General features: G+C 44.0%; 2 protein-coding genes across 2 annotated transcripts in view; both read left to right on the top strand.

Moving 5' to 3' along the window:
• WDR49 (WD repeat domain 49) overlaps positions 1-6,757 on the top strand; it is an 86,374-nt gene extending 79,617 nt beyond the window's left edge. Inside the window, exons 17-19 of the mRNA XM_033150589.1 lie at positions 466-612; positions 4,565-4,740; positions 6,388-6,757. Of these exons, the coding sequence (XP_033006480.1) occupies positions 466-612; positions 4,565-4,710 (293 nt within the window). The 3' untranslated portion in view covers positions 4,711-4,740; positions 6,388-6,757. The remainder of the gene's footprint in view (positions 1-465; positions 613-4,564; positions 4,741-6,387) is intronic.
• A 1,443-nt stretch (positions 6,758-8,200) lies between these two features.
• Positions 8,201-26,272, top strand: part of SERPINI2 (serpin family I member 2) — a 49,255-nt gene continuing 31,183 nt past the window's right edge. The window contains exons 1-4 of the mRNA XM_033150588.1: positions 8,201-8,363; positions 11,375-11,667; positions 21,355-21,582; positions 22,562-22,756. Coding sequence (XP_033006479.1) covers positions 8,335-8,363; positions 11,375-11,667; positions 21,355-21,582; positions 22,562-22,756 — 745 coding nt within the window. The 5' untranslated portion in view covers positions 8,201-8,334. The remainder of the gene's footprint in view (positions 8,364-11,374; positions 11,668-21,354; positions 21,583-22,561; positions 22,757-26,272) is intronic.

Here is a 26,272-nt window from a genome sequence, read left to right as displayed (position 1 = left end):
GGCAGGATTGGTTTGGGGGATGGAATGCAGGAGACTGTCACGGGAAGGAAATAGCAGAAAAGCCCCAGTGTGGCTTGTTGGATCCCAGCCGAGAGATAAATGGCAAGAACTAGGCAAGAACTTCCCACTGATGGGAAACCTCAATGAAAAGAATCATATTTATCTTTTGCAAATGACAGATTTTGTGATGTTTGCTTGGAAAACTTGCCTGTTAATTAAAATTAAGGGTTATGGCCCTCCCTTTCTCAATGCGGAAGATTAAGAGTTTTCCTTGGCAGAACTTAATAAAAAAAATGGCCAGTGAATCTCGCTGCATATGTATCTGTGTTTATCCAGCTGAATATTTCTCAGTTGTGGAAGTGGCATAGTATGATTAGGCACAAAACATTAGCTTTGCTTCAACTGCAATTGTGCTGATATGTGAAATGATTTTCTGCCTTTGGAATAATCCTCTGGTTTGAAAAGTTGTATTTAGGTCATTAAATATTGAAGCCCTGGAGGAGACGACAGAAATGAATGAGAGCGACTTTCTTCTGCACCCTGACAAATACTTTGGGGGAAAGTTGGTGGAGAAGGACTCTGAAGATTTAAGGCTGCCTACCCTTTCGGCAAGTAAGTAGACCTTCATTATATCCTCATTACTTTAGCTCCTGCTAGCGAAAGGCAAAAATAAAGGTCACTAGCTTATCTCTCTTAAAAGAAAGTAACGGTAATAGGAAAGTCTAGAATTTGTCACTTGGCCACTGGCAAGCCTTTGAGGATGTGACAAGCCAGGAAGTTGCTGGAAGCATGCAATCCAAGCCATAAACAAGGTTGGCATGTTAAATATGTCACTTGCCGTGGTCAAATGGTTAGGGCACTTGCAGAGCAAGCCTGTACTCAAGCTGTGACCACTGAAGGATCAAAGGATATGGTGGATGCTCAGTTACTCTGCTGGGATAGAAGATACGCCACCGCCACCATGACAGATAGTACTGGGCAGACAAATGAATATACTGTGCATGGTTAAATGGTGGAATTTGCTCCCATGAGATTTTTTTCTGTACATGCAACATCTTGTGTGAGGTGTTCATCATTGTTATCCAGGATGGCCTGAAGCGGATGTTGAGCTTGTGGTCCAGTCCCTGCCTAAAGTCTTCTTGAGTCAGCCACAGGTGGATTTTGGAACTGCTAGACTCCTTTGCTTTGCAGCTTTTCTCAGCCAACAATATGAGGACTGTTTTGCTGGCTAGAGCAAAAGTCTCGAGGAAGGTGCTCTGGGCAGGTGTTCATGGGCAGCCCCCAAGTAGGAGCGGCAGGAGGGAGCTGCCTCTTGCTGTTGGTAGCTGACCACTGGAGGTCTTTTGCATGAACACAAAGGGGCTTGATGAACTGCTTTATCCAGATTCCATGAAGCCCACTGAATTCTTTAACAGCAAACATCACTTTAAAAAAATAAAATAACTTTAATTGTTGACAAAAAACCCTTCCACTGCTCCCAGAAGAATTCCACTCATTTCTCTCTCTCACCCTTGGTTAATTTTTGAGTGTGATTTCTCAACACAAGTACCCTCAAGGATGGGCAACCACAGGTCTGAGGGCTGAAGGTGGCACTCCAAGCCAGGTCACACACACACTTCTAAGCTGCTCCAACAGCCCCCGATGAGTGTTCTTGAATTCTGATAATGTGTCCTGCTTGCCTGGATGGAAGAAAAAGATGGGTGCATTAGAGTGTGCAGAAACTAACCAACTTTTCTTGCTGGCATCTGTCCATCTCGAGAAACAATGGAGTGCACCTCTGGGGCTGAATTAGCAGCTCTGAAGTGACCTCCTTGGGCTGCAAGCCTGGGCAGTGTGTATGGACATCCTGGGCTGTCCAGACAACAAGACTCCCCTCTGGGCCTTGGTGACGTGGTCCATAGGAAAGTTGAGAAATACATTTGGTACTAGCTTGGCTTCAGGAGTTGCTGGAAGGAGGTGTACAAGCCACTATCCAACCGTCTTAGGGACTTCACTCTGGATTTGTGTAGGGTTTACTCCTTAGCCCTTTCTTCTCCTGAATATGTCCCTCAAGGCAGCAGAGGTTTAGGATTAGAGTTTTCTTTCTCCTGGATGGGCTACCTTCCCAGGTTGACAAGCCCCACCTGCTCCTTAGTCTACTGTACAAAGGTAAATTTTGTGTTCATTGCTCTACTCATCTTGGTCTCTAGCCATGTCCACCACTGGTAAGTGGCCCCCTGGAAGGTTGCTCAGAAAAAAATGTGGTGCTTAGGCTGTAAAAGGTTCCCTACCCTTTTGTTGATTGATGGAGAATAGTTGTGGGGACATCAGAAGAAGTGTTTAGCATAGTGCTGCTCAGAAAGGGCTGCCTTCGTGACAGCAGATTCTTCACCAAAGGTTTCCTCAGATCATTCGTAGGCTATAACAGTGAATGGAGCTGGTGCAGGAGAAAGGCTATTTTCATATCTCAGCATCAGCCCTCCTGACTTGATAGAGGAAAAAATATATCTTCCAGCTAGATAAGAAGAGGCAACAGAGAATTAGATGGAAAGCCCCCTGAGGGGAAAAAGGAGAGAATTAAAAGGGAGTTTATGCTGATGATTCAGCGCAGCCCAATGACAGCCCCCACATGGCTCCAAAAAGCAATTTAAAAAAATTAAAATATAATCCTTTTGGAGGCTGGATCAATTCCCAAAGAGCTTTTTTGACTAGCCAGGTGCATGATCTCAGTTGGCAAAATGCTGATTTCTCTTTGCTGTCGTTAATCTTGCCAAAATTTTGGATCTTTCCCTGTTCCCCAGGAGCTTTGGATACAAAATGCTATTATTAAATTTATATGAAGCACTTCAGAATTTTTCTCATTAATCCTCATGAAACTCCTGTTTTAGGCACTAAATAAGCTAAGTAAGACTAAATAAGCTTTCATGTTAACTTTCAGTAAAGAGTTTGCAACCATTAAAGCTTCAGAAGGTTTTTGTTTTGGTATCCAGGGTGATCAATCTCTCATTGTCATAAAAACGTGTAAACCTCAATGTTTGCTTTGGAAGTCATATTGCTATGCAGTTTGAGCCCTTCTCCTCACCCTTAAAATGGATGGGGGTGAGTGGAATATTCAAGTGGGGAAGAATATAGCCTCTGAGATGAAGCTCTTTCATGCTCCAACTGGACAATATAATTTTGGAGTCAGTGGTGAATCCTAAGTCCTGGATTTGTCTGTTCACATGGAAGCCTATGTAACTGAACAATAACAAACTTAGTTGGTCTCTAAGGTGCTACTGGAATAATTTTTTTATTTTTTATTTTGTTTTGACTATGGCAGACCAACACAGCTACCTACCTGTATATGTAACTGGAGTTATGGTTCAACTGCAGCCATCTTCTTATATACACAAAGATCTAGGCCTGTGGTTTGTGTGGCCTCCAGTGGGTGGACCAACAGCAGGAAGCAGAGTAAGGAAGCAGCACTGGTCGCAGGTGTTTAACCCAGGAGGGAGAGGTGCTTCACAAAGTAGTTAGCAAACTGCTCTGCGAAGCACCTCCCCACTCCTTTAAAAGGAGATGGAGGTTGGCAAAGGGGTTGGCAGGGTTGGCGAGTGAAGTGAGTCGGGGCAAGGTACAGGGGAGCGGGTGGCACTGTGGTCTAAACCACTGAGCCACTTGGGCTTGCTGATCGGAAGGTCAGCGGTTCGAATCCGTGCAGCGGGGTGAGCTCCCGTTGCTCGGTCCCAGCTTCTGCCAACCTAGCAGTTCGAAAGCACATCAGGGCAAGTACATAAGTAGGTACCACTACTGCGGGAAGGTAAACTGCGTTTCCGTGCACTCTGGCACTCGTCACAGTCCTCCGTGCGCCAGAAGCGGTTTAGTCATGCTGGCCACATGACCCAGATAGCTGTCTGTGAACAAACGCCGGCTCCCTCGGCCTGAAGCGAGATGAGCACCACAACCCCATAGTCACCTTTGACTGGACTGAACCGTCCAGGGGTCCTTCCCCCTCTTTTTTACCTTTAATTCTATATGAATGGAATTTTATATGAGTGGTATTATTTGCCAGCTGGATACGTGCAACTTAACAGCTGTCATTCAGCTGGTTCACCAGAGCAGTAGACTCGTAATCTGGTGAACCAGGTACGCGTCTCCGCTCCTCCACATGCAGCTGCTGGGTGACCTTGGGCTAGTCACACTTCTCTGAAGTCTCTCAGCTCCACTCACCTCACAGAGTGTTTGTTGTGGGGGAGGAAGGGAAAGGAGAATGTTAGCCGCTTTGAGACTCCTTCAGGTAGTGATAAAGCGGGATATCAAATCCAAACTCTTCTTCTTCTTCATTTCCCAGCATTTTGGGGCTTCTATGAACACAGAAAGCCTTTAACATAACATGTTAAACCAAAAGGGGTTTTTATTTCTTAATTGCTATAGGATGATGACTTACCAATAAATAGGCTGTGTTTTGTATTGCTTTCTATCTCTCATTCATTTTCATATTCACCATGAGTCTTCTTTCTCCCCCCCCCCTCTCTCTTAAAATAAAGATGAACCGGTCCAGTCATAATGGGGTTATTTATTAATTTTCTTTATTTATGTCCTGTAGCCCTGAAAGCTGCATTTGATGAAAAGAACTTATTCCCCAAAGAAATTCTGGACCGTGAAAAAAAATCAAGGCAGCTGCATGAGGAAATGTGCAACAGAGGCAGGATAACAAACGAGAGAAAGCAAGGGAAGTTGAAAGGAAAATGAATCAAGCTTTTCTTCAAAAAAAAAAAGGAGGTAGGTATGAAGGATGCCACCTGGTGATGACATGAGGCAAGCGTTGGCCCGTTGAGAAGCAGGCAGGGGAAGGAGTCTAAAGACAGCTTCTGAGATGATAAAGGGGTTGGGTAGGTAAGTCCTCTAAAGAAAGTCTACAGACCCTGCGTGTGAGAGAGCTTTCCCTAGATAAAAGGTAGGGAACAATAAAATTCCCTTGGAAATCATGGGTTTGTCTGCCAAGGAAGCCCCCACTGTTTGCTATGCAATTGCTTTGCCATGGAACTGAAAACTGAAAACTGAGACACAGTGTTGTGTAATGGTTAGAGTGCTCAACTTCTTGCTGGACCTTGGTCTTCCTCATCTGTCAGATGGAGCCAACATCCCCTGTTAATGTCAAATTCCTTAACCATATAAACTCCCTCCGTGTGTGTGTGTGTGTGTGTGTGTGAATATATTTGACCTGCTTTATATTCTATGGCTTGCATGCCTGCTTTTGTCTCCTGGAGCCATCTACCAGTCCTGGTTTTCTGCTTGCATCTGGATTGTGTCGACCTTGTCATGCAAGCTATGGCGCTGGACTTGGATTGCTGCCCCTCCCACTGGACTGTGTCCCTGTGAAATGCCAGAGGAACTGCCAGGGGTGTTAAGCTTAGCTGAGGTGCCCTCCCCCTGTTGCTAAGAGCAGGGCTATTTTCAGCCACAACTCGCCAGAACTCAGTTCCAGTACCTCTCAGGTGGGCACCATTGCTATTATAAAGGGAACAAAGGAGGTGTTCATGGCGAGTTCCAGCACCACTTTCCCCAGAAAAATAGCACTGCTTCAGAGTACACAGCTTGCATCCTATGCAGTCACAGAATGTCCTGTTCTCTTTTAAAAAGAACTTTGCCTATTACACCCAATAAATAATACATTGTACATAATCTCGGCTCCAGTACATTGATATTACATTTTGTTAGGTTATAATATATCATATTAACAATGCTTTCTTGCAAAACCCTTGCTTCTGTCTCGCAAATTGGATGGGAACAGTTGACCCAGATCACCTTCTCCTCCTCGTCTCTGCACCAGTTCTTTAAACTTAACCAAAGAATTAGCTATAAACTAATTCTGATGTTGATGTGTTTTTTTTAAGCCTATCTGGTTCCCCTCTCCCCTTAATATCTTAATGCATCCTTGATCATTTGTGTGGTTTTGCTCTCTCTACTGCATGCTTATTATTGGTCTACATTTGCTTGATAATGGGGCTTCTGAAGGGTTGTAGCCAGACATCCTCACCAGGAACATGGCTCAATGATAGAGCAGGTCCCCAGTTCAATTCCTGGCATCTTCAGGTTGGGCTGGGAGTGTTCCTGACCTGAAACCCTGAAGAGACACTGCCAGTCAGTGCAGACAATACTGAGCTAGATGGACCGATGGCCTGGCACGGTATAAGGCAGCTTCCTATGTTCCTAAGGTAAGGTCACCTTTTTCTGTTTGGGGCTTTGAAGAATGGAGAATCAATGGAACCAATGGAAACAATGGATCTGTTCGGAGTATGACTAACACTGGATAGAAGTTGTATAAACTAAATAAACTTGACTATGCTTCACCTAAGTGGAAACAAGGAGTCTTTGTGTTGTACAAACCTCTTCCCTTCATTCTCAATATTTCTTTTCCTTTGCCAGAGCAAGGTTTTGCACAGCACTGCTAGACCCTGGAAGAAAAATGGTTTGAGGAACAGTTAACCAAATCAAAGGATGACAAGAAGCTTCAAAATCCGAATTCAGAATGAAAAAGTGCATTTGTGTTGTACAGTATAAGTTTTGCTTCTTTTCTTACATTTATTATGGATTACAAGTTTGTCTGCTTTTTGAGATGCAGCAAAAAAAAAAAAAAATGACGGGAAAAATGTCAGCACCGCAGGTCTGAACCTTCTGCCTGCCATGTACTTGTGATTTGTTTATGTACTTGAGAAAAAGCAGACAAGAACTGGAAGCCATTTCCTTTATTGAAGAAGATTGTCTTAATAGCAATTCATTAAAGATATTTATGCAGTCCTCTGCTCATGTAATGAATATTTAACCATTCTGAAAACAAAGGTTCAGAAATCCAAAGTTATTGCTCCTCTAGGTGAGGTTGATTTCACATGATCGTTTGTTTTTGCCCAATACAATTTCCAAATAGGGCAGGAGTGGCCAACCCCCATCCTGGGAACCGGATCAGCCCCCAAGTCTTTTTTTTCGGGGGGAGTGGGGGGCTTGCTAAGACTTCACAAACTTTGGTGGCAGCAGCAAAAGGACAAAACAATGTTAAGTAGGCACAGCACTGATTAGGGATGGGCAAATATGTCAATTTCAGTTTCTCAGTTTCCCAATTGCTCAATTCTTCATATTTCTGTTTGCTATCTGGTAAGCCCAGCACCACCATGGGGAGGACTCTGCACCCTTTAGAAGGGCCCACTGGGGAAGTCCACTGAGAACACTTTGACCAGGGCCTCCTGAAACCTGATCCTGGCCCTGGACTTGGAATAAGACTTCTGCATTTCATTAAGGCCTCCACCTGTCGTTCTGCTTATGCTCTGTTCAAACCAGGACTGAGTGCTTTCAGTAAAAATAGATTTTGATGCTGAACGCTGTCTCAAACTTAAGCCCTCAAGGACTCTGGCCAATTGCTACCTGTAGACTCTGGGCCGTCTTAAGCATATCCGGCGCTGTGGTGCAAAGATCCCTCTGGTGTCCCCCGTCGCCCCCACCTGTTTCCCAGAGTTGCCGACCTTTTTTAGGGAGGACAGCGCTGCCAACAATGCGCACAGCTTTGCGGGGCTGGAGGAGGCGGGCAGTGGCTGGAGGGCAGCTCCTACAGTGGGGAAGAGGCGGAGGCTGGATGCGGTGGCTCCCGGCTCAGCTGGCTGCTTCATGCCGTGATGGCCATGGCAGGTGGAGGCTCCGGACGCAGTGCTGCTTTGGCGCGGCATGGTGGAGGCAGGCAAGGGTGGTGAGTTGATGCCGGGAGGCGCCGTATCCAGCCTCTGCCTCTTCCCTGGCGCCCTCCAGAACTTGGTGCCCGGGCGCTTTGTGCCACTAGCCTCTATGGGTAAGACACCCCTGTGTAGACTCATTCCTAAACGCCCCTACATCATTTCTGCCCGTTTCAAAATGTATCTATGCATGTGTCTGTAAGGATATACACAATTAAACCATTCAGCTAGCTGAGCGCTCACTGGACAGGTGGATATGACCATTAATGTCCCAGCGTTCACTAGGGGAGCAATTTGTATAAATAACTTTTCCAGCCAATAACACCCAAGGTAAAGCAGCAACAAATTGGACTGGGTTCTGGGGCTTCTCGTGAGATTTGTGGTTGTCGTTCCCATTCTGCTGGAACGCTTACAAACAGCCTGATGTTCGAGCCTCTTGCAAACCGAGGTGCTTGGTTTACCTAACAGTGCAGCACTTTGGGAAGAAAAGCAGCCTTTCATAACACATTCAGCAACCACCTGTTACACGCCCGCCTCATTAATCAAGTGGCTTTTCCCAATAAATGTTGCCATGTAAACGCCCTTGGCCTTCTCCTCGATCTTTGCATTACTTGACAGCCTACGCTGGATGCACAGACCTTCTGCAAATCGCTGAATGGTGAATATTATGCTGCCGTTTTCCAGGTACGTGCCTTTTATATGCCCTGATAAAGTCATTAAAAAGTGGAGGGGGAAGATGGCAGAATAGTGGCAGCTATGAATGCAAAGCTCAAGTGACTTATAAGCCTACTTTTCGTTGCCATGTCATTTTACTTTCTTTCATCGTGGTTATAGGGAGTATTTCTGTGGGGCTTCTGCTTTGCTCTTTGCGGTAAGTTTGCAGCAGAAAGTGATCCTGCTCCTGAAGAGTTCACACGAGTCCATTTCTAAATAAGTAATGATGTTGTTCCAGCTCGCACTGAAATATCCTGCCTTTGGTAGCTCTGCTGGAGGCATCTATGTGGCTTACCCAGTACTGAAATATGAAGAAGCAAAGCAGGGACTGAATTAGTTCATCCATGCAGGACAAGTGATTCATGGACACAGTGTGTCTCCCCCCCCCTTCACTTGGTCTGCAATGGACTTTAGCTTCTCTTTTGGCTTGTGGAGAAGGGCTGGCCCTCCAAAGGTTCGTAGACTACACCAACCCCAGCCAGCATGGTCAGAAGTCAGGGCTGATGGGGAGTTGGAATCCAACATCTGCTGGGCCTCAGCTTCCCTATCCCTGCTGTAAAGTACGAGGAACAATGAAACGAGGAACAATGAAAATCTCCCACCGGTATAAAGCATTTTTTACCAATATGTTTTAAACTGTAAGACTAGCTCCAGAACGAGCTACTTACACTTGCTGGGGCAGCTGGCATTGCTCAAAATGTGTTACAATTTTGGACCAATAAACCAGTTTCCTGCACTTGTTGGATCCTCAGTCGTTTCTGCTTTGTGGTGTGTCTGATTATCCGGCGGCCCTCCAGATGTTGCCATGGATGATGTAAGTTGTAGTTCAGCAACATCTGGAGGGCTGAAGGTTCCCCATACCTGCCTTATGAATTGCAGAGCTTATTTCATTGTGCAGAGAAGAAGTAAAATAGGTTCGAGAATTGATTAGATATGTCAGATGGGAAAAACCACAGCTGGCGATTATTTTCTCCTTGTTTCCCATATTTAAAGATATGGGAGAACTCTCAGGGCCAAGGCAAACATTGCAAACTTTGTTTTAATTTTGGCTAGCTGTTTTTTAAAAAATATAATTCTTGTTGTTAGCCATCCCCAAATTGGAGGATGGACAGAATATCAAAGTTTTGTATTGATAAATAAACCTATAAAGAGAGCTAGTGTGGTTTAATGGTGAAAGCATTGGGCTTGGACCTGGAAGACCCCCTCTCAGCCATGAAGCTCATCTGGTATCCTTGGATCAGTCACTGCCTCTTGGCCTAACCTACCTTGCAGGGTTGTCGTGGGGGATTAAATGAAGAGAGGGTGGAACCATGCGCACCATCTTGAGCTCCTTGGAGGAGAGGTGGGATATAAATGCAATAAACAAATATTAATACCCAGCCCAATGGCATAGCTTAAAGAAAATATTTGGGAGACAGCCTTAAAGGACAAAATGTGACACTATGTTATGTGCTTCACCCTCTCCTCTCCTGCCACTTTACTCTAAACTATACCCAAAGCTGCTTCTCCACTTCTCCCTCACCCCCTGCCAATTTTCGGAGGAGAATTTTCAAGTGCAAATGTACTTATTTCAGCCCTAGTATAGCTCTTCTCCACCCTGCATAACACGCACTTTCATTATACAACTGATCAATGCTACAGGAGGGCTGTCTTCTTCTTCTTCTTTATCTGCCCACTCGCCTACTCCCCAAACAGCTTGACCGACCCTAAACACAGGTTATGCTGGGATGTCGGTTTCATTAACGGCGGGAAGCAGACCTCGCATTACGGATGCGCCAAATGGCTCTGCAGCTGCATCCATTATTTACCACGAAACCATTAATTACCAGTGGCAAAACAGCACTGCTGATCATTGATGCCAGGAACTCCAGCATGGTAATTTCCATCAGTGGAAAAGAAAATCAAGTTATGTTGGGAGTGTCTTAAATGGCCATTCAGAATAAATACTGCTGGCGGCTTGCGACTGCAGACATCGTCCCTTCATGAGGATATGAAAATGTCTCCATCACCTTTTTAACACGGCGTAGGAGTCTGTATTCGCTCTGTCTTTCAAATGGATCTTTGATTTATGGGTGCGATAAAGGCGCTGGCGATAGAGCATAAGGGAAAGAAAGCTTTACTTTGTCAGAGAAACTGCATTTGTGGAAGGAAGGTGGCTGTTCCTTTGGAACTGAATATTGCCCACTGAGCAGAATCTTAAAAGCCCAGTTACTTATAAAGAAGTCCTGCGTAGTTTAGAACAGGGGTTGAGAACCTGTCAGTTCACCTCCAGGCCTCTCTTGCCTGGAACTCTCTGCAAGCCACAGCCCTCACTGGTCCTGCTTTGGACCCCGAGCATTTTTGCCTGGCTGGAATGTGTCCTTGAACACTGCCAATGCCTCTTGCTTGTTTGGATAGAGAGGGTGAGTGGGTGTTGAAATCAGCCAATTGTACAAAGGTAACATTTACAAGTGGAAAGAGGTTTGTTGCTTGCAGGCTTTCCATAGAAAGGCTACTGTGATAACAGGGTACTATAGTAGATGGACTTTTGGCTGGATCCAACAGGGCTCTTCTCAGGTTCCTATCCACCACAACCCCAAAACCCTGTGTACATGACCAGAACCCACCAGTGTATATGCTATGACTAGGTGTTTTATTCCCCTTCGCATTGTGCATCCTTTTACACTTGCTTACATCGAATGTAGTACGCCTTGTGTTTGCAAATACACTACAATTCCTTCCTTCCTCCTCCAGTCCCCTGAAGACAGCAGAATGGTTAGTTGGATAAGAATGTGCAATGCTGGGAAGGCACAAAACCCCCTTTAAAAGGGAGGGTGTGCTCTGAAAATAGCAGTCTCTTGTATGAGGTTATTCTGGAAACAAAATCTAAGTGAAGAATTCAGAACACATTGTGTTGGGTGGGGGTGGGGGGGGATAATTCCTAAAAGGGAATGGAAGCAATTTGACTGCATTATTAAATTTTCTTTTCAACAATTCAACAGCTCAAGGAGCTACCACGCATTCTGCAGTACAATGAGGAGAGCTCTACTTCCGAGCCTTCTCCTTACTGTCACCGGAATCCACCTCACCAGAAGCCATACCTCCCAACCTGTGGCTGAAAGCACCGCGCGCTTGGCAGTGGATTTGTCCCGGGTACTTTCTGTGTCCCAGAAAAATGAGAACATTCTCTATTCTCCACTTGGAGTTTTGTTGGCCCTCGGGGCAATCCATTTAGGAGCCAAGGGAAAAGCACGCGATGAGATCAGGCAACTTCTTAACCTGCAAGGAAATGATGGTGAGTGTCCGCACCAGCCTTCCCAAACCTGGTGCTCCCTTTCCCCCGCCACTTCCTGTTTCATCAGACCCAGCCAGTGTAACTATCCAAAGTTTGCAATGATCTGGCTAGCTATCTGCTCTTCTTGAGTTTTGCTGTTGCTTTTAGTTTGCTAAGTTGCATGGTAACAGTTAAATCACTTTTGTTTTTACATTGGGTTTTGTATTCGTAAGTAACCGGAGGGGGGAAGTGGGGTGCAAATACAATAATTATAAATGGAATAATAAATAATCATTGGTGTATGCACAGAGGCAAATAGGTTATTTAAAAAAATATTATATACTACTTGTCATGAATCGCTTTGACTAATTTCGATACAATATGGAAACCAACTGTTGTTGTTCAGTCGTTCAGTCATGTCCGACTCTTCGTGACCCCATGGACCAGAGCACGCCAGGCACCCCTATCCTCCACTGCCTCCCGCAGTTTGGCCAAACTCATGCCAGTCGCTTCGAGAACACTGTCCAACCATCTCATCCTCTGTCGTCCCCTTCTCCTTGTGCCCCCCATCTTTCCCAACATCAGGGTCTTTTCCAGGGAGTCTTCTCTTCTCATGAGGTGGCCAAAGTATTGGAGCCTCAACTTCAGAATCTGTCCTTCCAGTGAGCACTCAGGGCTGATTTCTTTAAGGATGGATATGTTTGATCTTTTTGCAGTCCATGGGACTCTCAAGAGTCTCCTCCAGCACCATAATTCAAAAGCATCAATTCTTCGGCGATCAGCCTTCTTGATGGTCCAGCTCTCACTTCCATACATTACTACTGGGAAAACCATAGCTTTAACTATATGGACCTTTGTCGGCAAGGTGATGTCTCTGCTTTTTAAGATGCTGTCTAGGTTTCTCATTGCTTTCCTCCCAAGAAGCAGGCGTCTTTTAATTTCGAAATAATATTTATTGTATTTTCAAAAAAGAAAAAGAAAAAACATCTACAAATACACACTAACAACAACAAACAACATAACACAATAAAAAAGAAAAACATCAAAAAATAAACCCAAAAAGAAAAAAATACATCATCATACTAAAAATAACTCCATTTTCTTATCATCTTTTACGGACTTCCTCCTGTTTCCCCTTATTTGCGTCCCTTAAGAATATTTCACGTAACTTCCAACTTTAATTTCTCCCATATTTTATGAATGCTAACAATCTTAAAATTCAAACTATTTAAATTTGTAACTATTAACAACTAACACAAATTCGAAATCTATTTCTAAAATTTATAATTTCCTAAAATTATTATTTACTTCAACTTGTACATTGACAGCCTATCCTTCTTTTACCAATAAAAATTAACTTTTAAATATTACAATGCTTTTTAAAATACAATTTAAATTTTCCCCATTCTTTCTCCACCACGTCGTCTCTCTGGTTACGGATTCTCCCGGTCATTTCCGCCAGCTCCATATATTCCAACATCTTCATCTGCCATTGTTCAATAGTAGGTAGCTCTTCCAATTTCCAGTTCTTTGCTATTACAACTGTTGCTGCTGTTGTGGCATATAATACTAAATTTCTATCACATTTCAAAATGTCTTTACATTTGGGCCTTTTCAAATCCCAAGTGTTCTGCAAGAAAATGTCTTTACACTTGGGCCTTTTCAAATCCCAAGTGTTCTGCAAGATTATGTTCATCCAGTAGAAAACGTAGATATCACCAAAGTTTTCTGAGGTTTCTCACTGTGAGTGACTTGCACAGTGGGGATGTTATGTATTGAAGTTCTCACCCTAGGCCACTAGGGGTGTGTGTATATAGTTCACTCTGCTGCAGTTCTCACTCAGGTCCACACATGCAAATGAGGGATTGAAAGTGACGTTCAGGGATTGGGTAACTACAGAAAGTTGTTACTGTTGCTTGTAGCTGAGTTCTATATAAGCAAGCTGCTGAGCCCTTCAGTTCAGTTCTGTTCCAGCCTGAGAATAAACAGAGCTGCTTGGAGAATCACTGTGTCGTCTGCTATGTCCACCCACTATTTAATAGGGGAGGTATAAGCCCTACCTCCTGTTTGTTGGCATGCAACATGACATTTTGCTTTCTGTATCTTGTGCAGAAGCAAAAGCAAACAAAAGAAAAGAAAACAAACGTTGCTTCCTATGAAGCTAAAAGGTCTGATAACTGAAGGCTGCTTTCAAATGCAAGGTCTAAGGAAATGTAATAACTGGATATAATTGTTTGTATCTCAAATGCAGCCTGGGCCAAATGAAATCTACAAATCAACCCCAGTGTGCAAGGAACACATCTGCCATAGCTGAGTTTACTTGAAAAATAATAATAATAATCCTTTGACATCCGTGGCAAATAATTTAAAAAACAAAACCTAAAGACAGATGGGCATCTTTGCGGCATTTCTTTTAGCCCTTTCACTGAAGATGTAAATCCACCCATTCAAGCAGATGATTGCCTACTATTATGGTTCATTTTTCCCCCTTTAGAAAATACATTATGAAATAAGCCCTCTTTCCTCTAAATTCCTCCAAATGCCTTGCTATCAATCACAGACACAAAAGGAAGGTCTCTGGAACGTCTATGCAGTACATGCAATCACACAATCTACTGATGGAACAGGCTTAATGCTTGATTGGCTTCACACTGCTGTGTTTTTGTAAAAATGCCACTCTCCAAGATATAAAGAGGGGCATGAAAGAGATCTTGGCCATGGTACCCGTTTCTTCTTTTCAGCAATTGTCCTCCACCTCTGTCCTCTTCCCTCTCATTTGCTCTCTCAGTGAGGAGCAGCAGTGAGCAACCATCTTTTGCTTTACTGGTCAGATTGGGTGTCTCTGGTTAGCGGTTGCCTTCTACATATATTTGAGCTCCAGCAGGTGCACAGGCATGCCAGCTGCCAATGTCAGGCATGGTTGTTGTTGTTGTTGTCATTTAGTTGTGTCCAACTCTTCATGACCCCATGGACCAGAGCATGCCAGGCACTCCTGTCTTCCACTGCCTCCCGTAGTTTGGTCAAACTCATGTTAGTAGCTCCGAGAACACTGTCCAACCATCTCGTCCTCTGTCGTCCCCTTCTCCTTGTGCCCTCAATCTTTCCCAACATCAGGGTCTTTTCCAGGGAGTCTTGTCTTCTCATGAGGTGGCCAAAGTATTGGAGCCTCAGCTTCAGGACCTGTCCTTCCAGTGAGCACCCAGGGCTGATTTCCTGAAGAATTGATAGGTTTGATCTTGGTGATCATGGAGCCTAAGAAAGTAAGGCAGTGATCCATGAAGAAGGTCAGACATGGTAGGCTACATCAAAAGTATGTGTCCCTGTTTTCACACCTTTGTGGGTCTGCACATGTCGGATGACTAATCCATTCCACCTCCTCTACCATGTAGATGGTGTACGTTATGTATTTAGTGGTCTGTGTTTGCCTGAGCTTGAGTCTGGACTAAGGATTCTGAGTTCCTGTGTTCTGATTCGATACATGATGTCCAGTCACAGAACATTTCAGGATTTGGGCCTCTGCTATTGGCCCTTGACCTCTGAGTTGTAATTCGCAGCTTGGAAGTTCAGACAGCCAATCACACTGGGAGTGGGAGTGGCCCAGGCTTTCAGGAATGTATATAAGCAGTTGCTTTGCCCCTGTTTCCCAGTTATGTGGTTCAATAAAGGTTCTTGCTATTATCACTGTGTCTTGCCTCGTGGGAAGCCACCTACACTTCAGTGTAAACATATGAGATGCGTGTTCTATGTTGACTGATACCTGATCATTCAGATATTCAACCATGGACTCTTTCACACGTATGGTCTTTCACACAACCAACCATTTTCATTGAATGCTTAGGCTATCCTCTGCACAGTGGAGAGAATGAGTATCTCGTTGATTTACAAAGGCCCAGTAAATAGATTGTATGAACTTACCCTGTTTATCATTGTGGGATATTTAAAATGCACTCAAACCAACAATTTGTGTCTTGCTAGATAGGCACTTGATAGGAGCTGAAGCTCATGGAGTTTTCCTGTAAGTTTGCTAGAGAGAACACTGTGAGAGAAACTCTCACTGTGCCCTGATGGGGGAGGGTGTAGCCATATTCTCCTACCTGCCTGGGCACATTCTCTTTTTCAGAGGCTAAGTCTAAGGTCCAATGCTCAGATTCCATCTTAAGCTAGACTTAAGTATGTCTTCGTAACCGAATTACCATTTTAAGCCTGCCTGAACAAAGCTGCTGTATGTGTTATTCTTCAACAAGTATTTTGGATGAGAAAATGTTATCTTTACCTTTTACAAGATTGTAATGCCTTGGAGCATCCTGGATTACTTAAACTAAAAGGCTAAAACTAAGCTTCCTTTTAAGATGCAATTGGATGCACTCTGTTGAACTCACAAATGTGAAGAAAGAAGAATAATATCTAATAAACATATCCTTTCCTAACATTTATTCACATCCCAACAACAACCATCTTATACTGGGGCGTCCCAGGTGTAAAGGTAAGTCATCCAGACATGATTAATAATCCGCATATTTCTTTTCCCAGTTTCCTGATCTGTAGCCAGACTATCTTCCTCTATCCCATCATTCTTCACAAATGACTAAATATTTCTTTTAGCTGCTCAAACATAGCTTTATTATAAGGATTCCAGAAATAAATAAAACATTGTCACCTGGCAGAGAAAAATGGAAAACGGAATGCCCCAGGTCAGTGGATAGCTTGATGAATGTGTTGGCCAAGTATGTGGTAGCTATGAAAAGGGCAAAATTCTTGTTAGGGATAATTAGCAAAGAGATTGAAAATAAAACTGCCAATATTAGAATGCCATTATACAAATCTATGGTGAGGCGGTACTTGGAACACTGTGTATCTTTCTGGTCACCTCACCTCAAGAAGGATATTGTAGAGCTGGAAAAGGGCAACCATAATGCTCAAAGGGTCGGAGCAAACCTTTGACGCTTTTTGGTTTAGAAAAAAAAAGTCAATAGGTGGGTGGGGAACGTGATCGGGGTTGTCAAAAATATGCCTGATGTGGAGAAAATGGATAGAAAAATGTTTTCCTCCCTCAATTATAATACAAAAACGTGGGGCAACCCAATGAAGCTGAACTTTGGAAGATTCATGACAGAAAAAACAAAGTTCACTCAGTGCGCAAACAGTGGAGTTTGCTCCCACAAGAGGCTGTGATTGTCATAGACTTGGATGGTTTTAAAATAGAATAAAGGCAATCAACGGTTACTAGTCATGATGACTATGTTCTGTTTCCACTGTGGGAGACATTATGCCTCTGAATATCACTTGCTAGGAACAGCAAGTGGGATTAGTGCTGTTTCACCCAGGTCCTGCTTTTGAGCTTCCTGTAGGCATCTGGTCTTCCTACCCAAAAATCAGCTTTAAATGCCCCCAGACCTATTTGCCTGAAACCCAGCAGTTTCCATATCCAGAGGCAACCTCCTTCACATCTGCTCTTTTCAGAACAATGGTCCATAAAACACAAAGGGAGATTAAGTGGTTTGTTTATCGCCCACCCCAAAACTGTAATAGCTGTCCTTGTATTGAAATCAGTTATCCTTCTGAAATTTGGCAGGATTCATGCTCTCAGAAGGGGCAACCATGCCTGCAAATTCCACTCAGTTTGGCCATATTAAAAATAGCCGTAGCTAAAGTTAAGTCCTGGGGTGGGGTGGGGTGAATCACATCTTCCAACATAAAACCCCATGGACCAACGTGCCTGCAATCTGGCAGTCTAGGGGCTACCATGCTTCAAAATCAAACACATTTTTGTTCAATATTTTTTTTTAAAAAAAGTTTTAGTTCATGTTTATTCCTTATAGGAGATGCAGCAGAGGAAATGAGGCAAGCCTGGACCCCTCAGGTAAATTGGGGAGCCTCTAAATTGCTGGATTAGGTTGTTTTAAAGGTAAAGGTAAAGGGACCCCTGACCATCAGGTCCAGTCGTGTCCGACTCTGGGGTTGCGACGCTCATCTCGCTCTATAGGCCGAGGGAGCCAGCGTTTGTCCGCAGACAGCTTCTAGGTCATGTGGCCAGCATGACAAAGCCGTTTCTGGTGAACCAGAGCAGCGCACGGAAACGCCGTTTACCTTCCCGCTGGAGCGGTCCCTATTTATCTACTTGCACTTTGACATGCTTTCGAACTGCTAGGTGGGCAGGAGCTGGGATCGAGCAACGGGAGCTCACCCCGTGGCAGGGATTCGAACCACCGACCTTCTGATCAGCAAGCCCTAGACTCTGTGGTTTAACCCACAGCGCCACCTGGGTCCCGCTAGGTTGTTTTAAGGAGCACCAAATTAGAGTCTGAACCAAACTTTGTGGTCAATGCACACATGCGTCTCCACCATATAAGGTTTTGATTGTCTCCTTGTTAATAAAAAAGTTGGTGGTTATGCCTCAAGTGCACATTTCACCACTAGAAGAAAAACCCAAATAGGAAACCAACCCATAAATCACTTTAAAAGGGATATGTGCCTTTAAGAGGGGAGAAAGTTTATTAGAGTACATGTAAGTCTTTCATGAAGGAAAGATCAGGATGGCTAACACATGAAGTAATTTTTTTAAAGCTTCAATATCTTCTGTAACACCAGTTCTGAAAATTGTGCAGAGAGTCATTTTGAAAGATAAATTTATATGTCATCAGAACAGCGCTTGGATGTTTTCAGCTCGCTCTTAAACTTAACAGATCTTGCTTTCTCCTTATTTAAGCTTATTTTAATCCCTGCTGGAGCTCCCAGGACTTTCTATTGCTTCAGAAATGCAACATCTGACTTGCTAGATGGCAACATGAAGTGATATTAGAAGGAGTGTGAAAGAATGCACTTTATCAGCCTTGGTCTTACGCAGCCACCGTGGTATTAAATGAACAACCTGTGGCATGAAATGAGGATAATTCAGATTCAGGACCGGGGGGTCTGTCATCAGAGAATAGGAATGCTTGCCTGTTGACAAGCTGCTGTCCCTCTCTCTGGTCTCGACTGTAGTCCATGGACCATTCTGCCTCTTGCTCTATGGGGTTTCTGTTGTGATGCCATCAGAACAATATTGTGCTTTGGGGCAGAAGTCCAATGTCCTGCTCACCAGAATGAGCGGGAGGGCCCCCCAATGCACCAGACATGACTTATCACATTTTAAAGCAATAGAGATGGCCATCATAAAAGGAACCCTATAAGACCTGCACAGCTGTGTTTCTCTTATATTTTACTGGTCTATTGCTGCTGCCATCAACTTCCCCACACTTCTTACTCCAGCAATAAGTATGACTATAGCTCAGTTGGTAGAGCATCAGACTCTTACTCATGGTTGTGGGTTCGACCCCCCATCTTGTGCAAAAGATTCCTGCATTGAACTGGATGGCCCTTGTAGTCCCTTCCAACTGTACAGTTCTTTGATTCTCTGATATGTGCTATTAGGACAGCTGTGCTGAAAAACCATTCCTTTGTTAGACTACTCCAGTGGTCAGTTAATTATAGGAAAGGGTGGTAGTTGATACTTTACTGAGCTTTCATTGTGATTTGTTTGTGGGGAGGTTGTAAGGGAATGAATATTCATCCTGAAATGATTGCAGGGTATTTACACATCTTCCTGTAAATAATCCGTTCACTCCACATTCCGAGGTGCATTTTCCTATCATCTTCCTAACTGCAACCAACTTATTTTTAAGTGGATTTGTTACGCCAAGGCGACAGAGCTCTCCCTTGAATTGTGCAAACCTATATTTCTGCTTTCCTCTTGAATCCCTCCTGCAAAATACTGACAGTCTGGAGGCAATCTTACTTCTGAGAAAACATGCGTAGGGTTGCGCTCTGCAAGCTTCCAATACTTTCTCATCCAGGTAATCTAACCCTGAGAGCATTGTCCTTGGAACTTTTCACCACTCAAGCGATGCAGAAGTTCTTATAATCTGCTTGCCGCATGGCCGGAGCCTTGGCCGCAAACTGAGCAAAAGAAAAACTGCAAGTGGCAAGATGGCATAGCCATAACAATGCTATGCGAGCATGCACACACAGTACATTTTTAATAAAAATCAGGTAATGCCCCAGGTGCTGGCTGCTTAAATGGGCAAGGGGTGGATCCGAGGGAAGCCTACCTGCTCTATTGGCTCTGCCCCCTGGCACAACCCCAGCCCCGGCCCACACAGTGCAACTTGACTAGCCCCCTGTCTCAAACCTGGCAGCAATATTGGGAACCACTGTACAATGTTTTGAATGTCTGGGCTATGGTGAGGGAGTTCAGGCCTTCCTAACCCTTTCATTGAGACCATGTCAATTTCACAAGCTTACCACAACCATTTCAGAAGACCTGTGCATCCTTCAAGACTCCTGGAACAGGCATCCTTCAAGGATACATTCATGAAGTTTGAATCCAGGAAAATTTAAGGGGCCCTTGTTAAATCTGCAAGGGCTAGATTTCTGCAATAAAAAGAAGCAAACATTCAAGACTATTAAGAGGAGAAAATGCTGATGCGCCTTCAATAATGGAATGATTCCAGAGGATATGGCCTGTAGTTTTTATGTCCAAGTTGATGCATTTTATTAGAGGGCATGAAGATAGACAGCAAAGTAGCATGATTGTTAAAAACTGTGCACTAGGATGATAAATAATTTGATGGCGTTAACCCATATGCTAGGTTTTAAAAAGTGTAATGCATTTTAAAATTATTATTAGAAATGCACTGCATGCTTACATAGCATTGATATGGGCTAGCTGTGCTGTCTTGCTACTCAGAGTTTTCCTTTACCTCGGTTAGGGCCAAGGATCCGGCCATGTGGCAAGCAGATTATAAAAATGTCTGCACCACTTGTGGCTTGGCAGATGGCTTCTGAACTGGGTCACTCTAGCCACCTGTCTAGATTGCATCACTGGCAGAGCTGGCTTGGTTTATGGCCAATTCATTAATTACATTGTGATCCTGCTCCCCCCCCCCAAGGAGCTCAAGGTAATACACATAGCTGCCCCCCACCTCACTTTATCCTCACAGCAAACCAGTCAGGTAGGTTAGGCTGAAAGATGGTGCCTGGTTCCAACCAGAGGCACCCAGTGACCTTCATGGCTGAAAAGGAACATGGGCTTCCCTTCTCCTAATCCAACCTTCTTCAAACCAGTGCCAGCCTTCATCAACATGGCCAGTGGCTGATGGGATATGTAGTCTAACAACAGCTGGAGGGCAGGGTAAAATAAATGAATGAATGACTAGCACGTCCCTATTTTCATCAGAGTAATGTTGGAGGGTTGGCACCTGTTGCTCCACCCATTTCTGCCTCTAGTGCCACACGCTAGTGGCCTCTGGGTGATTGCCCATGAGGTAATGTGGCCCTCAACCTGAGAAAGTTTCCCCATTCCTGCTATGCACTATTCTGGCTCTCAGATCAATGCTAACTTAATAGATAGGGATGTTGGACCAACCCGTCTGTTGTTTTTTATCAAGGCTATGCTCTCATTGTGCCTGAGTGTCTGGCTCATTTAAAAGCAAATTCGGTTCTTGGGAGAGGTGATTCTGCCATTCCCCATTCTTACTCTTTTTTTTTGCTCCAGGTATAATAGCATTTGTGTTGTGTCTCTTCATCTTTACTGCAGACTTACCTTGGGGAGCACCTTGGCCAGGAAGCGGGGATTATGAACGCATGTCTGTATTGGATAACTACCCTATTACACAGCTGGTTTGTGTTCTTCAAATGAAGATGTTAACTCTTAACACTTATTTTCTTCAGGTGAAGCCTTCACGCCTCTCCAGACACTGTTCTCCGTCCCCTCAGAAGGAAAGGCATTTACATTTAATCTTGCCAATGCCCTCTACCTTCAAGAAGGATTCATGGTGAAAGAACAGTATCTCCATAGCAACAAGGAATTCTTTCAGACAGTTGTAAAGCTGGTGAATTTCCAAGATACGAAAGCTTCCGCAGAGGCCATAAGTACTTGGGTAGAAAACAAAACAGATGGTAAAAAAGCTACCTGCCCCTTTCTTGCATGGGTTTGCTTCCTGGTGCATGCTGGTTAGGCCTCGCTGCTTTTTTCCCCAAAGGGCAGAGCTTGTGGAAACAACCATTAGGTGGATTGAGGCAAATGCCTCAGGTGGCAAAAAGTGGGTGGCCGCAGCAGCGCCCCTAGACATTGAGTTCCTGTCCATTCCCCTCTTTTGTCACACATACCCTAAGCTAACTTGCTCTCCTCAGCTGTAATGGAGATGGAGGTGCAAGGAAGGTGCAACTGGGGGAGGCGCCATTTTGTTATTTGCCTCAGGCGGAAAAATGCCTTGGGCTAGCCCTGGAGTTAAAGGCACATTCACGTGAATAAAAGAGAAAAAAAATATTGGGAAATTCTGTGCACACAGTGCAATTTAAGACTGTTCAAATTATCCTCCTTTAAAAAGATATTTTAGCTCTGAAATTCAGCCCAGCATGGAATGTTCATTTCACTAATGTAATCTGACATTTTGCATATAAGCCATAATAGTAACCAAGGAGACCTAATAAGTACCACACTTATGATCCCCACCAAACTGGTCTTAAATTTCTTTTCAACTCCCTCCCAAAAAATATATTCCCCCAAATATATTATTTTTGATTACACAAACAAACAAACAAACAAACAAACAAACAAACAAACATAATATATAATTAAAGCCTATTGAAATAGATATTAAAATGGACAGAGGTAAGAGCTGTTTGACAGTGGAACAGACTCCAATGAGAGGCGGTGGACTCTCCTTCCTTGGAGGTTTCTAAGCTGAAGTTGGATGGCCATCTGTCATGCACGATCTAGCTGAGATCCCTGCATTGCAGAGGGTTGGACTAGATGACCCTTGGGTCCCAACTCTACAATTCTGAGATTCTATGCTATGGTTCTTATTTTATCTTAATTTGCATCCTGGCCAATTAGAGAAACAGCTAGACACAGTGACAGTCTCTTTCTGTGCAGGTAAAATCAGGAACCTCGTGGCAAGTGGCGACCTTGGTCCCTTGACTAGACTTTTGCTGGTAAATGCCCTTTTCTTCAAAGGGGACTGGAAGCAGACGTTCAAAGCAGAGGACACCAGTTTGATGCCTTTCACTAAAAGTGACGGTTCTGTGACTGAGATACCGATGATGCATCTTCAGCACACGGCAAAGCTTGGTAATTCAGACATCCCACCTGGTTTCACATGCATATATATGAGTTTGTATGAATGGGTGTGTAGATCAGTCCATTTCTGCTCTGGGTTGATTTCTCATGTGTTTATACCTAAGTCTGTTCCATATCATTTCCTCACCATGGTGTGATTCTTAAAAACAACAACCGATCTATACAAAAATAATATCTAAACACCCACGTAACTATGTATTTTAACACAAAATATGTATTCAATATCCTTTTACCTTAAAATAGACATTTAAAAAATGCATTCTGGTACGCTTTTGGAGACAAGAATTGCATCACGAAAATTTAGAGAAGTGTAAAATCTGAAGGTTAATTATATTCCAATCTGTTTTTCAGATCAGCGAATTACCGTATTTGTCTGTCTATAAGACGCCCAAATTTGGGGACTCAAATTTAAGAAAATGGGGGGAGATGGCACAGAGTTGTTGAGCTTTTTTGGAGGTGGGATTACCCAGGGTTGTTTAGTTGTTTAGCTTTAGAGGGGATTGCTGAAAATCGCTCACCTGCACACATTGCAAAATCCGTCTCCTGTCTGTCCTATTGCCGGCAGAAGCTGCCAATCGCCCTCCCGCCCACCCATTGATGCAGCAACCAATAACATGCACAATAGCCACTGACAGCCATGGCAGCAACCAATCAAACACCCACCCTATGCACTACCCATGTAGAAGACGACCGCCACTTTTTAGCATGATTTTTAAAGGAAAAAAAACATAGACGTATACATGGAAAAGTACAGTAGGTTCTGTTGAACTCTGAGCCTACTTGCATCAGGACCACGAGTTCTTGTGTGCTTATCTGCCTGTTGCCCAAAGCTACCATTATTACAGTCACTCAGGGATTTTTCCCAAGAGGAACTCGCAGGGACTTAGTTCTGGCACCCCTCAGGTGGGCACCATTCAGTGGCGTAGGAATCCGCTCAGGGACCCGGAGTGGCAAACATGACATGCACCCGGTGGCGGGGCATTGCTACGTAGCACGCATGCACAGCGACGCTACGTAACGTAGTGACACCGCACATGCGCTGTACATAGCGGATTGTCAGCGGTGCCGCTCCAGCACCATACGGATGGGGCTGGGATCCTCTGCTTGTGGCTGCAGCCGCGAATATAGCATCTTCTACATGCTGCTGCAGCCGCGAGCAGGGGATCCCGGCACCGTCCGTATGGCGCTGGAGCACCGCTGCCAGCAAACCGCATGCCTTGTCACCCCCGGAGTCGTGGCACTGGGAGCGCACCGCCCCCACTTCCCCCTGTTGCTATGCCACTGGCGCCATTGCCATTCTAAGAGAATGAGGGAGGTGTTCATGGTGAGTTCTGGCACCTTCCTTTATTAAAAAAGAAAAAGAAAAATAGCAGTGCAGTTAATTATTGGATATTCCCTGTGACAAGTATCGCGTTCTATCCTGTGCCGTTTTAAAACTTCCTTTCTTCGTTTCTTTTTAAATTGTTAATGTCGTTTCTTTTAATCTTCTGGTGGCAGTTCACCCCATACTGAGAACCACAGCACAGAAGTGTTGGCATGACATTGCCGTTTCAAATGTGTGGGTTTTTGTCGGGATATGGGTGCTGGAGCTCCTCGTGCACGGCCTTGGACTGGTTATGCACGAGGTACCAGTTGCGGGGAAAGCGGCCAGCGTTCCGCGTGCTTTTGAGCACGGTCGCCGGCCAAGCCTCACAGTCTGAAGGATGATGAGTAAGCCAATTGAAGACTCTGATGGTGTGTGAGTTCCTAGTTGCCTTCTTTAAAGAAAAGTTGCCTCGTGAAATAAAATATATACCCTGACTCTGAATAGACGGACCAGTTTAAAGAAATAAAAATTTTACTTTACTCCCCCCTTTAACCCCAAAGGAAGACAGACACCGGTTGTATCTTTAGTGGCTTCGGCAGAACCCGCGTAGGCTCGTCCCCTAAGCTAAGTTCTCCTAAGCTTAAAGACCCTGCGCGCCCAATCTTCCGCGAGGCTAACTAAATGAACTAAAACCGAAATATCTTCCGCGGGCCTATCCCTAGGCTAACCTAAAAGAACCTAACTAAAACTAAAACCGAATGATCTTCCGCGATCTAACTCTAACTAAAGAAAAATCCATCCAACCCGTCCAGCCCGCTCCTAGCCCCTTAAACTAAACTTGACTTCAACTAAAACCCAACTAAAAGAACATAAGAAGAACGACGTGCCTAACCCAAACTGAACGTGCCTAAGCGGGGTGCCTCTGCCTTTTATTAGGGAACAAACGTGACATCATCATTAATACTTTAACCAATAAAATCACTGTTGCTGCCCTCCAAAAGGGCGGGAAGCAAGTTTAACGCTCATTAACAACTTTGAACATGACCGGATCTACAAAATAAAGGCGGATTAATCTTGTAAGTGAATCACACTATTCATTCATGCTTTCACTTTCACTTTTGCGCGCAATTATACCAAAAGTAAACCTTAAAAAACCCATAAAATAACCAATTAATTATGAATCCATGGCGGATCCGTGAAACGTATTCCGACATATCATCTTTCTTTTTTTGTTTTAAATTAAATTAATTTTGATTTAGTTATATAAAAAGGAAGGTTAGAAATATCATAAGCATTTATCTGACACAAACATTACCATTTGTTTAGATATAGAACTCGACATGAAAGGGCAGAGCATCAACAGTGCCAACAGTGTCCACATCAAAACTGTGATATAAACACTAGCAACACCATCAATATTCATCCCCTTCATCGGAGGAAATACTTGTACAATAATGTAGCAATAAAGTCATGAAAATAACAAACCACTAGCCGAACATAAAAAGTGATCGATCCGATACACTGTAAACCTTTTAGGCATAAATATATACTTCAATGTGTAGTGTAACACAACAAATCACCTCATAAACATGTATACTTTCGCATGCAGCGTAAAACAACAAATTACTCCCCAAACACAAGAGAGGACCTGATACAGGTCCAAAATTAAGAATAACGGATAACAACTGCCCAAACATAAGAGAGGTCCCGATCCGGGAACCAAAATTAAAGTATAACTAGAGCTGGGGCTACATGGCCTACCCAGACCCCTCCCCCATTTTTTTTTAATTTTTTATTTGGAAACTAAGGAAAATGGATAAGGAAACATAAAGGGGTTGTGGCTCTGAGGCTACAGAATCAAGGGAACTTTAGATTCTGGACTTACCACAGCGACCACAGGTAACGGGGAACTAGGGTCCGATTCCAGAGAGGGGATTTAAGCCACCTATGTACAAGTGGTTTTCGCCATAAGAGGGGATTTAAGCTACCTACATAAAGGTGTCCCAGCCAGGATGAGGATTTCTACGCAAGGGTTTCCAGCGAAACGAGATGGGAATTAAACCAGCTACATAAGGGTCTCCCATTAACAGCAGGAAACAGAGTGAAGGGAAAAGCTGGGAACCTGGTTTACTGCCAAAAGGTAGCATATAGAGGGGGAATCTTTAAAGTAAATAGGGGTACCAAAAGGGTAGGACGCCACC

This window comes from Lacerta agilis, chromosome 5 (genome assembly GCF_009819535.1).
Source record: "Lacerta agilis isolate rLacAgi1 chromosome 5, rLacAgi1.pri, whole genome shotgun sequence".
Taxonomy (NCBI): domain Eukaryota; kingdom Metazoa; phylum Chordata; class Lepidosauria; order Squamata; family Lacertidae; genus Lacerta; species Lacerta agilis.
The sequence above is the reverse complement of the archived record's forward strand: the minus strand, read 5'-3'. Positions and strand labels throughout refer to the sequence as shown.